We start from the raw sequence: 13249 nt of genomic DNA on the forward strand, positions 1-13249 counted from the left end.
AGACAATGTCAGGTCGAGAACCTTGATGACCTGAGCCAGCCCTTGACTTTGAATACGACCATCAATAAATCCTTCTCCTCTGGGGAGAAGCAGAGCATTTTGTCAGAGTTGCCTTCACTTAAAGTCATCAGCCAGAATGTAGAATTCTGGGGTAAGCTCAAGGAAATGTTTGAAATTCACCAGCTGCACCCTAAAGATATACATGTGTTAGTGAAAGTGAAGTGCCCAAGGAATATGTGGGACAGTATGGCCTAGGGGGTGAAGGACGGTACATGGGCAACTACTGGGAACACCAGCAATGAAGAGAGATATCACTTCTTTAACGGGGAAGTGAGGCAGCAACTGGGGAGAGGTGAGAGTAGCTGGGGAACAATAACGTAAGTGGTTTAGAGATCTAATGAGCTGTCCTTGGATTATGCAGAACATAAGTATCAAACATATGGGGAGTATTCAGGGTTGGATAATCCAGGGAGGGATAACTCAGATTTCCTGAAAATGCTGAAGGAAGGCTTGAGGTTAGCCCACCATGAAGTTTTAGTTTTGAGGATAGCAGTGCAGTCGACCTACTCCATGATAGTATCATGGACTGGTGAGATCGATCAGGGGAGGGGGAAGAGAAGTCATAAAGTGGCTGTAGTGAGAACTTGCTTTGTGTGCCAGCAACTGGGGCACATAGCAAGGAACTGCTGGAGTAGATGTGGGAAGGTAAAGGAGATGATTTGTGACCACTGCAGCTTTTCAGGCTATGATTAGAGGCAGTGTCCTGAAATGAGAGCCAAGTATGAGGATCACTCACCAAAGCATGCAGAATCCACAGCAGTGCCCTTTGTTTCTGATTTGACTGCTGACCAGATTATAGAGCTGGTGAGGTCAGGCGTCACCCTCTATTGCCAGTGGTAGTCATCCACAGATGTACACAAGAGGTTTATTTGGGGGGGCCAGCAATGTGAAGTATTAGTGGACATAGTATTCTCAGTATCGATAACTGATCTACTTCTGCCCATGACTGGAGAGGCAATTTACTTTACCACTGCAGAAGGTGAAACAATGAGGGTGGAGAGAAGTCAGCCCCAGGTACTTGAGATTGAGGATTGCAGCTTCTCGTCAATTTTTGGGTGTGCCCACACAAGGAAGGCACTGTTCCGTGGATAGACAGACTGAGTAAGACAGGTGCTATCGTAGACTCAGAAAAAGGAGAAATAATATGGACATGACAGGGACAGCGAACATGTGTTACCACAGAGTAGCTAATGTAGCCCACAGAGACAGTAGCCCCAAGCAGGGAGGAGAGACAGGATGATGTGTGGAAACCATGTCAAGCAGGCAGGAGGTCCCAAGGCTAGGGACAGTCAGGAGCTGTTAAAAGTAGTGCAGCTTCCTGAGGAGGTAGAAGTGATTAAAATAAAGGCTCACCAGAAAGGGGATAGTAAGGAACAGAAAGGGAATGAGAGGGCAGACATCAGTGCGAGGAGGACAATGGAAGAAGAGGGAACAACAGAAATTACAAGTGTACAGGAAGAAACAACAGCTGCCAATTTAGCAAGATTGAATGGAGATGTGAAGGACCACTGGGACCAGTGTAATACAGCAGCAGTGATATATGCAGATCAGAGTGAACCCGAGGGAGAGAAGATAGCTCTTCCAAGCCAGATGACCAAGTCATGGTAAGGGAGCTGGCTAAAAAGCCAGGTTTCGCTCCCAGATGGATAGAACCACAGGTGGTGCTTTGGGCAAATGATGCCTGTGTTGGTGTGCAGTCCTGGCAAGGCATCCAGTGGCAAAACTGGACTCAGGTTAAACTGCATGACTCACCTTCTTGTCACCCCCACAGACAAAGTGAGAGGTCAAGTGTACCCCATAACAGTCTCTTTGTAGGGAACCTAAGTGATGAACACCAACCGGCTGCATCAGATCTGACCACACCTGATGGCAGCAGACCCATAACAAACATAAATGCAGGAGACACCAAGAGTGTGACAGCACGCGTGAACAGCATGTTAAAGTATAATGGTAACTGTACTCTGTAATGAAGACTGATTACTGAAATTAGATGACTAGCTGTATAGTTCAGAATAGATAAAGTATTGGGAAAAATAGATGGGAAGGGATCTGAGTAACAGTAGTCATCAGGTTCTACAATTTCAATGGCATGGCAGACTGAGAAAGAAAATACACACAGCACCTGAAAGCAGTCACCCCATCCTGAATGGGGAGTGAATACAAATGAGCTGGACCCTTTTAGTGGTTGGGCCAGTGATTGAATGGACAGTCTGGAAGGGGGTGCCTCTAGGATGACGTCTTTGCAGTCATTCTAATAGAGACTCCTCATGTACATCGATGAGAGGGCCTGTGAGTCTGATACGTTTACCTTGCTGGTGCCCCTGACCAATGAGCAATCACTGATAGCCATTGCAGGATTTTAGCTATCAGAGAATGAAAGGGTGAAGATAAAGAATGTGATGAAACTACAACTGGCCATCAGGGAAGGAGATGATGGGCATATAAATGACAAAGATGCATTTTAAGGATTGTCGGTCAAATTTCTGGAATAATCTTTGCTTAGAGTCTTGTAGATAGCTATTAGGGATGATATCGTAAATGTAGATGCACATAGGGTAATTGGGTAAGGGGTTCCAAAGTACAGGGCATTTTTGCAGCCTTATTTGATTAGATCCTCTTAAAAGTTTGGTCTCCCCTGGAATAAATTTATTTTTGTCCAGGAGGGACTGTTAGGGCATATTCTGAAGTAAGGGTACATAGCAAATATTAACTTCATCAGCAGCCATTCTTCAGACCTGAATGTGGATGGTAGATTTAATTTAAAATGTAGCCCTCAACAATAGTTTTCCCAGAGCTGTGGACAGGAGTTGATTACAAACCAGACAATGCTGCTTAACATTCATTTTGGGTGTCTGGGCTGTGAGTGCGAAAGAGGTGTGTAAAAACTATATCTAATTCAAAGGAAGCATTGTAAGTACAATGTAACTAAAGAATTGTCTTGCTGTTACCTTTGATCGTTAGCATATAAAATGTCATGTAATATTGGGTCGGGAGGCTTCTTCCTTCAAGAGTGTCTCATTAAGATGCCCAGTGCTCGTTTTTGTTGAATAAAACACACTTGGAGCTGCATTTCAAAGGGAAAGTACTTTGGAAGAGATGAGAGTGTTGGATAAGTAGATCACCTGCAACGCTAAAAGCTGTGGAAATAAACTTGTGTGGTGCTTGCATTGTGCTGTCAGTGGTAGAGCATCATAGTTAGAGAGGAAAGGAACAATGAGAATTCTATCATTATTCCAGGTATGAAGAGTGAATAAAGAATGAAAAATGGAACAGACACAGCTGAGAGCTCTCTCAAGTACAGTAGAGGGGAATGATCCTCAAATTAAAGGAAAGAAAAATAGCTCAGGAGAATTGATGTGGAAAGACGCATTGCCAGAACATATGAAAAGGTCAAGAGAATCTAGAAAAAAATTAATAAATATGAAAGTGACACAGTTGAGGGAGTTGATAGTTAATTATATATAATAGTTAAAAGTCTCTCCTAAAGATCATCTGATGGCAAGAGAGGATTGAAAATTAGAATAAAATTTCTTCAGGCTTTTAAGAACAGGTCAAATGTGGAAAGCAGCATTAATCCATCAACATATATAACAAAGACAAGAAAGAGGTCCTAAACAAAAAAATAAAAACTCTGCATATTCTGCCAAAAGATTTGTAGAAATAAGTGGCAACTAATAAAAAGTTGCTCAATATCAAAACAAGATCAATCAGAAGCAGTTTTTAAACTTTCTCTTCAGTGGTATTATTTGGGCTTTTACATCCACTATTTATGTCCACGCTTTATCTCCAGTAAGCACTTCTCTGGTATTCCTTGGACAAGGCATTTTTCCACAACTGTTCTGGTTCCTCAGCCCCGCATTTGATACCTTGCTGCCAAGTCTGGGCAAAATTCTGTAGCCTTGTTCATTAATATGGGTACTATCATTAACACTAATAAAGAATGTAAGTAAAAGAATCCAGAATATGACACTAATCCAGTTATTCCTTCTGCCTTTCAGCAGGAGTTTCCGAGTTTACCTTTCTACTCATTGAATAAATAAACATTACCTTTGTACTTTATATAGTAAACTGGAGTATTTCTTCCTCCAACATACATGTGTTGAATTCAAATTCCAGCTTTTACTGTAGTAGCATTTCCCTGTAAAATAATTTTAAAGCTGGAACTGAATCAAAATATTGCATTAACTTCTTTGGCAATGCAAATGTCCAGCATACTTCCGATTGCATTAGTACAGAACTACTGTTGAAATTAGACAAGAATTGGAAATAGAAATCAGGCTAAATATATGTTTGTTCGCTTCTTGAAAAATAACAAACGCGCATTCTGGAAATCTGAAACGAAACAAAAAAAATGCTGGAAACGTTCAAAAAATGAGGTAACATTTCTGGAGGGAGAAACAAGAGTTAATGTGTCAGAACTCCGGTTTTCAGCTGCTTTGCTTGACTGATCCAGACCACCGGATCAACATTTTGATTTAATGCTTCCCAAACTCACTGGCTGAAAAAAGTCCCGAGATCGGAAAAGAAACATTATAAATCTACATTTTTAACATCCACACGGTATATATTTTAAAAATTTCTCCTCGTATCCGTCAACTGCTTATTACCACGGACGTTTGCTAGCGCGTCTCCAAGGCTACTGGGTGATTGACCAATGATAGCGCTGTTTGCTTTTTAGTACTTGAGGTTAGCGGCGATATTGTAGCCAATCAGATGCTGCGTTGCTGTTGTCCCGTGGAAGATTCGGTCTTCCGCGGCGGGAAAGTTTTGAGCCGAAGCCGGGCCTGTGTTGGTTTGGTAGATTGAAACGGTGTTAGGTTCGCTGTTGGGATGATCCTTAGTAAGGCGGAGTATGCTGAGATAGCCAGGTATCTGGAACGGCTGCGGCCCAACAGGCAGAGCTTGAAAATGTTGACGAAACAGTTCTCCAGGTAAGAGGTAGAGACAAGTAACATAACTGAAAACTGGGAGAAAAGGGCTTAGTATTCTCATACATGCATCACATTGCAACGAGGTGTCTCTGAGTACGATCAGTTTCTACACACACCAAAACTCCTTGTCTGAAATGCTTCGGGTTGGAAGTATTTCAGATTTTGGAATGTAGTATTAGGACAGCGTGGGATCGTCACAATTTATACATGTATTGATGTAGCTGTTCAGTGTGTTACGATTTTCAGCAGCCTTGCCACTCATTCCACATTTCTCTGCTGCTTGGTGATCAGCAGATGTTTTATCACCACAAATCTTTAAAACAATTAATGCCATGCCTTTTCTTAAATTTTTGCAACAGGTCTGCTAAATATTCACAATTACTTTAAATTTTCAGTTTGTTGTGATAGATCTTTACTTGTTTCATGATCAGCATACCGTTAAGTGGCATATGTTCACCCAGATGCTGATGAATTCACTTTTTCAAGATACGATTGAGATCTTCATTTTTTTTACTTTATGAAGTGTTTTTCTATTTTTCATTAACTTCCATTCCTTACATATGTGAGGTCACTTCTCAGAACTGTCTGGTGCACAGAGAAATGTGTGTCGCTTTGAAAATTTCCCCGCGCCTTGTGGAATTTTTCATTTGTGATGTCATGTCAGTGCTCAAAATATTTCAGATAACGGGTACTCAACCTGTTTGAGCAAAAGGGTAACACATAAAAATACTGGACGAACTCAGTAATTCAGGCAGCATCTATACACAAGAGTAAACAGTCAACATTGTGAGCTGAGACCTTTCTTCAGGACTGTAAAGGAAGGAGTCAGAACCCTTGAAAGAATAAAAGCTAAGCAAATTTAATCCTTTCCCTCCCCCATGTTCTTGTTCTGGCTTTTGCTCCCTTCCTTTCCAGTCCCGATGAAGGGTCTCAGCCCAAAATGTCACCATTTACTCCTTCAGCATTTTATGCATGCTGCTCAAGATTTCCAGCATCTACAGAATCTCCTGTGTTTATGATACACATAGAGGTGATCTCTTTTAGGTCATTGAGCTGAATTTCTACTTTTCTTCAGTGAAGGAAGAGCGGAATCCTTTACCTTCTCTCTGACAATTCAGAATTCCATCAGTCCTGCACTGGTAGACTTAAAAGAGAGAAGTAGAAGATGCTGGATTAGAAAGGGAATGGAGAAAATCTTAGCAGAACAAATAGTTAATGATGAAAAAGTTGGTGAAAGCTAGCACACTAAAGTGTTTGGAAGACAGCTCTGGCCCAGGGAATAGGTTTTTAAAACAAAAGGAATAATTCACTTGAAATGGAGAAGCAACAATTTTGCCAGGTAGGTGATAGGCGTAACCAGATTGGGGGAGAGGGGTGTGGAATGGAGGAGAGATGGAACAGGCAGAGGAAAGGTGAACAAAAAATAAATAAACATTTGAGGATAAATGAGTCCGCGTTTGAGGAGAACACCTGTGGTGTCATTTTATTCAAATATGTGTTCCAAGCACATACCTCCATGCCATTCCACCCTCCTCCCCCTCTCACACTAAATTCTTTCTCTACTATATCAATAACTGCATAAGTTGTGCTTTCTCCATTTGTGGAACAAATCAACTTAACACTCCTATTACTAATATAACTGTCGATTTGACTAGTGGCTTAATCTAGTGGAAAACAGCCCTCAGCCTGGCCAAACTTAAGAAATCTAGTTTGGGTGGATGCTACGTATTGTGTCCCCGTTACAAATCAGTACCCCAAAATAACAAACAGTGCACAATATGTCAAACAATTTAGCTTTATATGGTTAGTAAAGAAACAAAAACAAGAAAAGGGCCCATTCTCATGAAACAGTCTAATGTGCAATGTTGGAGCTCATGGTTCAGTCCGCTGGTTTCCCGTCGTCCTCCTCTGAGTGTAGTCGACCCTCGCTCCAAGTCCACTCTGTCCAGTGGTCTACCAACTCTCCGTTCGCATCTTCTCTCCTCATCTCTCCCTGACAAAAGACTGCAAAATCCCTGCTCCCAGACCCACAAGAAAGAACAACATCCCTCTCATTGGATAGCCCACATTCCAAAGCCCCATAATATCTCATTATAACCCTGACGTTGCTGCTACAGAGAAACCATTGCGTTAGCAGTGAAATCTTACAGAGCATTACACTCTTCCCCCACCAAATTCAGTCATGTCCTCATGACATTGAGATAATTTGCTAACCCTTCCTGCAAAACACGGTCCAATCCAGGTGCAAAAGGCAGTGACATAGCTCCCCAACACGGTAGGGGTCACTCTCTGTTCCCCTGGTGCTATGTAGGCCAGCCTATCCAGTGGTCTCCTAATTCTCTGAGACCTCCACACCCCCTCACCTAACTCTTCAGGTTCAGACATTACTGGGGATACTTCTGATCTACCTGGCGAGGCCTCCCCCGACCTATCACTTGTGCCCACCTGCAACTTGGGCCCGTAGCCAAGCCCCCGCTTCATTCTTTGCAGGGTCCCATGACAAGCCAGGCTGTCTGTAGATAGCCCCCCCCCCCCCCCACTTCACCTGACTCAGTGGGAGAAGGGCGGAAGTCTCTTCCTCAATCAATGGGGAGTTAGCAAAAGGCAGCATATACCACTCATACTCCGAATCAGTATCCCTCTCAGGGGTGGGGACCGGCCTAACCTCTCCTGCTATGGGCCCTGCAGTCACCCCACATTTCTGCAGAGTCCTCTTACTAGGTGTCGTCTCCAAGTTGGGCTCTGAGTCTACCTGCACCTCTTGTCCCGGGGGGCAGCAGGTGGTTCCGATGGAGAATCTTGACAGGCCCATTCATTCCCATCCTCTGGTTTCACCAGAAAACTTGCAGCTTTGGCATTTGACTCTCCATCACATAGGGCTTAGCAGCCCAGCGGTCCACCAACTTATGTTTCCTAGGTAGCCCCAAGTTCCTTATGAGGGCAAGGTCTCCCAGCAGGAGTTGGGAGAACATCATTTTTTGATCATACCTCCTCTTATTTCCTTGATTCTGCTTGGCAGCTGTGACCCCAGCTAATTCATAAGCCCTTTTCAACTCTCTACTCATGTCAGACACATACTTCAGATAAGTCTTTGGTGGTAAGTCGCCCTCGTCAGTCCCAAAGCAAAGGTCAATGGGCAACCTCGCCTTGCGCCCAAACATCAGACAGTATGGCGAGTACCTGATAGCTTCCTTTCAGGTACAGTTGTAACTGTGGACCAGATGTCAAATATGTTGACTCCACCTGCTCTTCTTGCTGATTTCCAAGGTCCCGAGCATGTCTAGCAAAGTCTGCTTAAACCTCTCGGGCTGGAGATCACCCTGCGGATGATAGGGCATGGTCCTTGACTCCAATCATGTCCAGTAACTCATCAATGAGGCCGTTCTCGAAATCTCGTCCCTGATCTCTATATATCCGACTGGAAAGGCCATAATAAATTAAATACTTATCCCATAACACTTTGGCCGCCATGGTCCTTGGTAGGAAAAGCCTGAGCATATCTGGTGTAGTGGTCTATGATGACCAGAACATTCACCGTGTTGCTGGCATCGGGTTCTATTGACAGGTAATCCGTACACACCAGGTCCAGGGACCCCGCACTCTGCAAGTGGGGCAAGGGAGCTGCCCGCGTAGGCAGCGTCATATGCATTGAATGTATGACTTGCAGTATTCTTTGACCTCCGACTTCATTCAGGGCCAGTAAAACCAGTCTCTGAGCAATCCATAGGTGTTTTCAGCCCCCAAGTGTCTAGAATCATCATGAAGTGACTTCAGTGCAATTCTCTGATACTTCTCCTGCAGAACCAGACTGTAGTGCCGAGGCTGGTCTGGGGGTGACGTGGCCCAGTAGGATCTGGTTTCACAACTTCAACCAAGGTCATTCTCTCAGTAATGGAGACATCGCCAAGTGTTTCGTCTTCTCTGCCTGAGCCATGTCTCAGTTTTTGATCGCTGATCAAATGATACTGATGCCCGGGTCATCTCGCTGAGCAGCTGCCACTTCCTCAGACCTCAAATCCAGCAGCTGATTTGACTTCAGAGCAGTCAGGTTACAGAAAACTTGGGGAATGGCATCATCAGAAGCTCCTAATTGATCCACGGCTCGATCTTGCCCCTCCTTTCCCTCTGTCTTCACGGTGATGGCAAACTGACACATGGCCCTCACCCCTGGGACAGGAACGCTCTCCCACTCCTCATCCTTGACCAGTCCCTCATGCGCCCGTTGGGACAGAGCATCAACATTCCTGCTTCCTGGCTGGTACTTCAGGCTGAAATCATAGGCAGACAATGCTGCCAACCACTAATGGCCTGTGGCATCCAGTTTCACTGAGGTCAGGATATAAGTTAGGGAGTTGTCTGTTCTCACCTCAAACTTGGCCCTGTAGAGGTAGTTACTCAGCTTATCCACCACCGCCCATTTCAACACCAGAAATTTCAACTTGTGTGTGGGATAGTTTTTCACAGAGGGCAACAGACTCTGGCTGAAAAATGCAATGGGCCTCAACCCGATGCCCTGATCCTAATATAGGATGTCCCCAAGCCCTCTTGGCTGGCATCCATGTGCAGTACATACGGCGATTGGGAGTCCGCAAAAGCCAGCACCAGGTTCAGCCTGGTTCAGCAGCTCCATCAGCGAACGAAAGGCCTCCTCACATTTTTCATCCCATCTTGGTCCAAACGGTCGACATATTTCTAGCGGCTTATTCTAGGGGAAGACAGCCTTGGCCTGGCCAAACTTAAGAAATCTTGTTTGGGTGGATGCTGCACGATGTGTCCACTGTTACAAATCAATACCCCGAAATAACAAACAGTACACAATATGCGATTAAACGATTAAGCTTTATAATTCTTGATTTGACTATATGGTTAGTAAAGAAACAAAAAACAAGAAAAGGGCCCATTCTCATGAAACAGTCTAATGTGCAACGTTGGAGCTCATGGTTCAGTCCACTGGTTTCCTGTCAACCTCCTCAGAGCATAGCCAACCCTCGGACCCTCGCTCCAAGTCCACTCTGGAGTTGATGGTCTACCAACTCTCTCCATTCGCGTCTTGTCTCGTCTCTCCCCGGCAAAAGACTGCAAAATCCCTGCTCTCAGACACACGAAAGAAAAACATCCCTCTCATTGGATAGCCCCACATTCTAAAGCCCCGCTATCTCCAGTCATAACCCAGACATTGCTGCTATAAACCTTACAGCGCATTGCACTAACAATTTATTCTCGAATTCATGTGGACTATCTCTGACACTACTTTTTCTGTAAAGACAGACTAGCTACTGACATCTTCTGTAAACCCACTGACTCCCACAGCTAATCTCATCCTGCCTCCTAAAGGGGTACCATTTTTTTTCCCCCGGATCTGCATCTGTTCTCAAGATTTAGGCTTCTGAAATGTCCTGCTTCCTCTTTATACATGGCTTCACTGCCACAGATGTTGGAGCCTTCACATGCGTATCTTTCATTCCTCACACATCAGTTCTCATCTCACCCGACTTCCCTGGACAGAAATGTGACAGAATTTCCTTGCTACTACTTTCACCACACCAGCCTCTGTATCCAGCATATCATCCTTTGCTATTTCTGTCAGCTACAATATGATAATACCAGTCTGTAACTTCTCTCTCGCCCTCCTGGTGACTCCACTTTCTTCTAGCTGCATGTCATTTTACTCTCCCACATGATCCTGCTGTCCTCAAATTTTGTCCATTGCTCTGGTGATTATTACAGTATCTCATATTCTGCACCAATAACTTCCAACTCAGTGGTGTGAACATTGAATTTTCCAATTTGACATTTTAAGGAAAGGATATGAAAGTGAAGAGACTGACATTGTCAGATGTGGGTTCACTGAAGTACATTAGGAAAAGCAGCTGAACCAAATGATGCTCCAAAATGTTAATAGTTATCTCATACAAATATGCACATTTTGGAGAAACTGGTTATAATGAGGTGTAGGCCCTCTGTTGATCGAGGCCTACCATAGATGTTGGTTACTAGCTGTTTATGCAAGCCAGGAAAGTACAATATGAAGGGTCCAGGCAGCAAGCTTCTCATCTCCACGCAGTTGATGAATCCAAAGGAACAGCAGAGAGTTGACACCCATGGCATCGCAGGAATTGCCAGTCATCATTGAACTCAATGTATAGCTGCCATAGGGACTCCAACTCTGGATTTTTTCCTCAGGTTTACTCTCGAACCTTTCCCGATGAGTGGGTATAGCCACAAGGCAGCAGAGGTTTGAGATCAGAATTTCCTTTTCCAGATGAGCTGCCAACTGTGGCTGACAAGCTCCATCTGCCCGATGATGGACCGGCCTAGATATGCATGGAAACAATGGAAATATGTATATTAAACCATAAAAAATAGAAGCGGAAATAAATCATTTGATCCCTTTTGCTTCCTCTACCATTCAATAAAATCAGTTAAATTACTTCCAAGCCATTTTTCCACTTACCCTAGCTCTTGATTCTATTAATATTCAAAATTATAATAATCTGTTATGAATATCCTCATCCCTCTTGAGAGATTTGCAATTCTTTGGGTGAAGAAGTTTGTTCACATTTCTATCCTGAATGGCTGATACTTTATTTTGAGACTGTGGCACCTGGTTTTAGACAATCTAGCCAGGGTAAGTGTCATCCCTGTTTATGTTGAGCCTTGTGCAAATGTTGCATGTTGTAATGAGATCACCTCTTGTTTTCTAAACTCAAGAGTGTAGGCTAAGTCTGTTTAATCTCTTAGGCTCTCAGAAACATAGGAATAAGCATAAATAAAGCATTTGAGCCCAGAACCTGTTCTTTGTGAGACAAACTATTCATTCCCTCACCTGTCCCTCACCATCCTAAAAATAAATATAGTGAACTTTTGTTACACTCTCTCTATCACCTGCGTATTCTTCCTAAGGCAGAGACCAAAACTGCATACAATATATCTGGTGTATTTTCAGTAAGACATTTTTGCTCTTGTAAAGCAAGTCACACAGATGGGCAACAAAAACAATAAACCTATCACTGAATAGATGTAAGAAATTGAAAGGTGGAAAGAATCTATCAAACACTTAAAAAAAAACTTTGAGCAAATGAATGGAAAGCAAATAAGATAACAGTGGAAAAAGATAACAACGTAAAAAAGGAGGAAGACAAAATAAAACAAATGAGAGATGTCAAGTAGAAAGAAGACTGTGCAGGATAAAAATAGGTCACTTCTCTGGTTGTAGAATTTGGCCAGTTAAAATAACTCAGTTATGCTGTGTAATAAAAGAAGTGACAAGATATATATGGGAATTAAATCAGTCACTTTACTTAGCAGAAGGTTTAATATTACTAGCATATGTTGGAAAATCGTTTTGATTCGCTCAGCAGTACATTAAAAGAAACTAAATTACATACACACACACACAACAAAAAAAATAAGTGGTGCAAAAAGAGAGGAAAAATAGTGGTGTTCATGGGTTCACTGTCCATGCAGAGGGGAAGAAGTTGTTCCTGAAACATTGAGTGTGTGTCTTTAGACTCCTGTACCATATTGATGGTGGCAATGAGAAGAGGGCATGTCCTAGGTATGAGGATCTTTAATGATGGATGCTGCCTTTTCAAAACATGATTTAAGGTGTTCTCGATGCTGGGGAGGCACGTGCCTGTAATGGTGCTGGCTGAGTTTAAACACTTCCTGCAGCTTTTTCTGATCCTGTGCTGTGGCCCCTCCATACCAGACATTGATGCAAGCAGTAAGAATGCTCTCCACAGTACATTTGTCAAAATTATTGGTGACATACCAAGTTTCCTCAAACTCCTAATGAACTATAACCATTGCTGTGCCTTCTTTCTAATTCATGAATATGCTGGGCCTAGGTTAGATCTTCAGAGATATTGATTATGAAGTTAAGCTCCTCAAGTGCCTGCCTGACGTTGGTCTGAGGTGGAATGTACACTGCTACCAGGATGATGGCGGAAAACTCTCTTGGTGGAAAAAAAGGACGATGTTTAACTGCTAGGTGTTCCAGATTGGGTGAGCTGGGCTGAGACCGAATCATCAAGTCTTTGAACCATGTTCATCATAAACATACTCCAACTCCTCTGACTTTAAAAGAATGAGCAGTCCTGTCTTTACAGAGAACGGTGAAGCCATTGAGTTGCAGTGCAGTGCTGTGTCTGAAGTGGCGCGGGATAGCCATATTTCTGTGAAGCAAAGTGGACAGCAGCACAGAATTCATTGTGAAAAGCTGTTTCTCCCCCCTCCTGCCATCAATTTAAAGTATA

At 43.3% G+C, this 13249-nt stretch overlaps 1 protein-coding gene across 2 annotated transcripts in view; it reads left to right on the plus strand.

Annotated features, from left to right (window-relative positions):
- Positions 1–4800: 4800 nt before the first annotated feature.
- The window catches only part of cdin1 (CDAN1 interacting nuclease 1), a 165836-nt gene continuing 157387 nt past the window's right edge, over positions 4801–13249 (plus strand). For both annotated transcript variants that reach the window (XM_073040099.1, XM_073040100.1), the window contains exon 1: positions 4801–4991. In XM_073040099.1, coding sequence (XP_072896200.1) covers positions 4891–4991 — 101 coding nt within the window. In that variant the 5' untranslated portion in view covers positions 4801–4890. The remainder of the gene's footprint in view (positions 4992–13249) is intronic.

Source organism: Hemitrygon akajei, chromosome 3 (assembly GCF_048418815.1).
Source record: "Hemitrygon akajei chromosome 3, sHemAka1.3, whole genome shotgun sequence".
Taxonomy (NCBI): Eukaryota; Metazoa; Chordata; class Chondrichthyes; order Myliobatiformes; family Dasyatidae; genus Hemitrygon; species Hemitrygon akajei.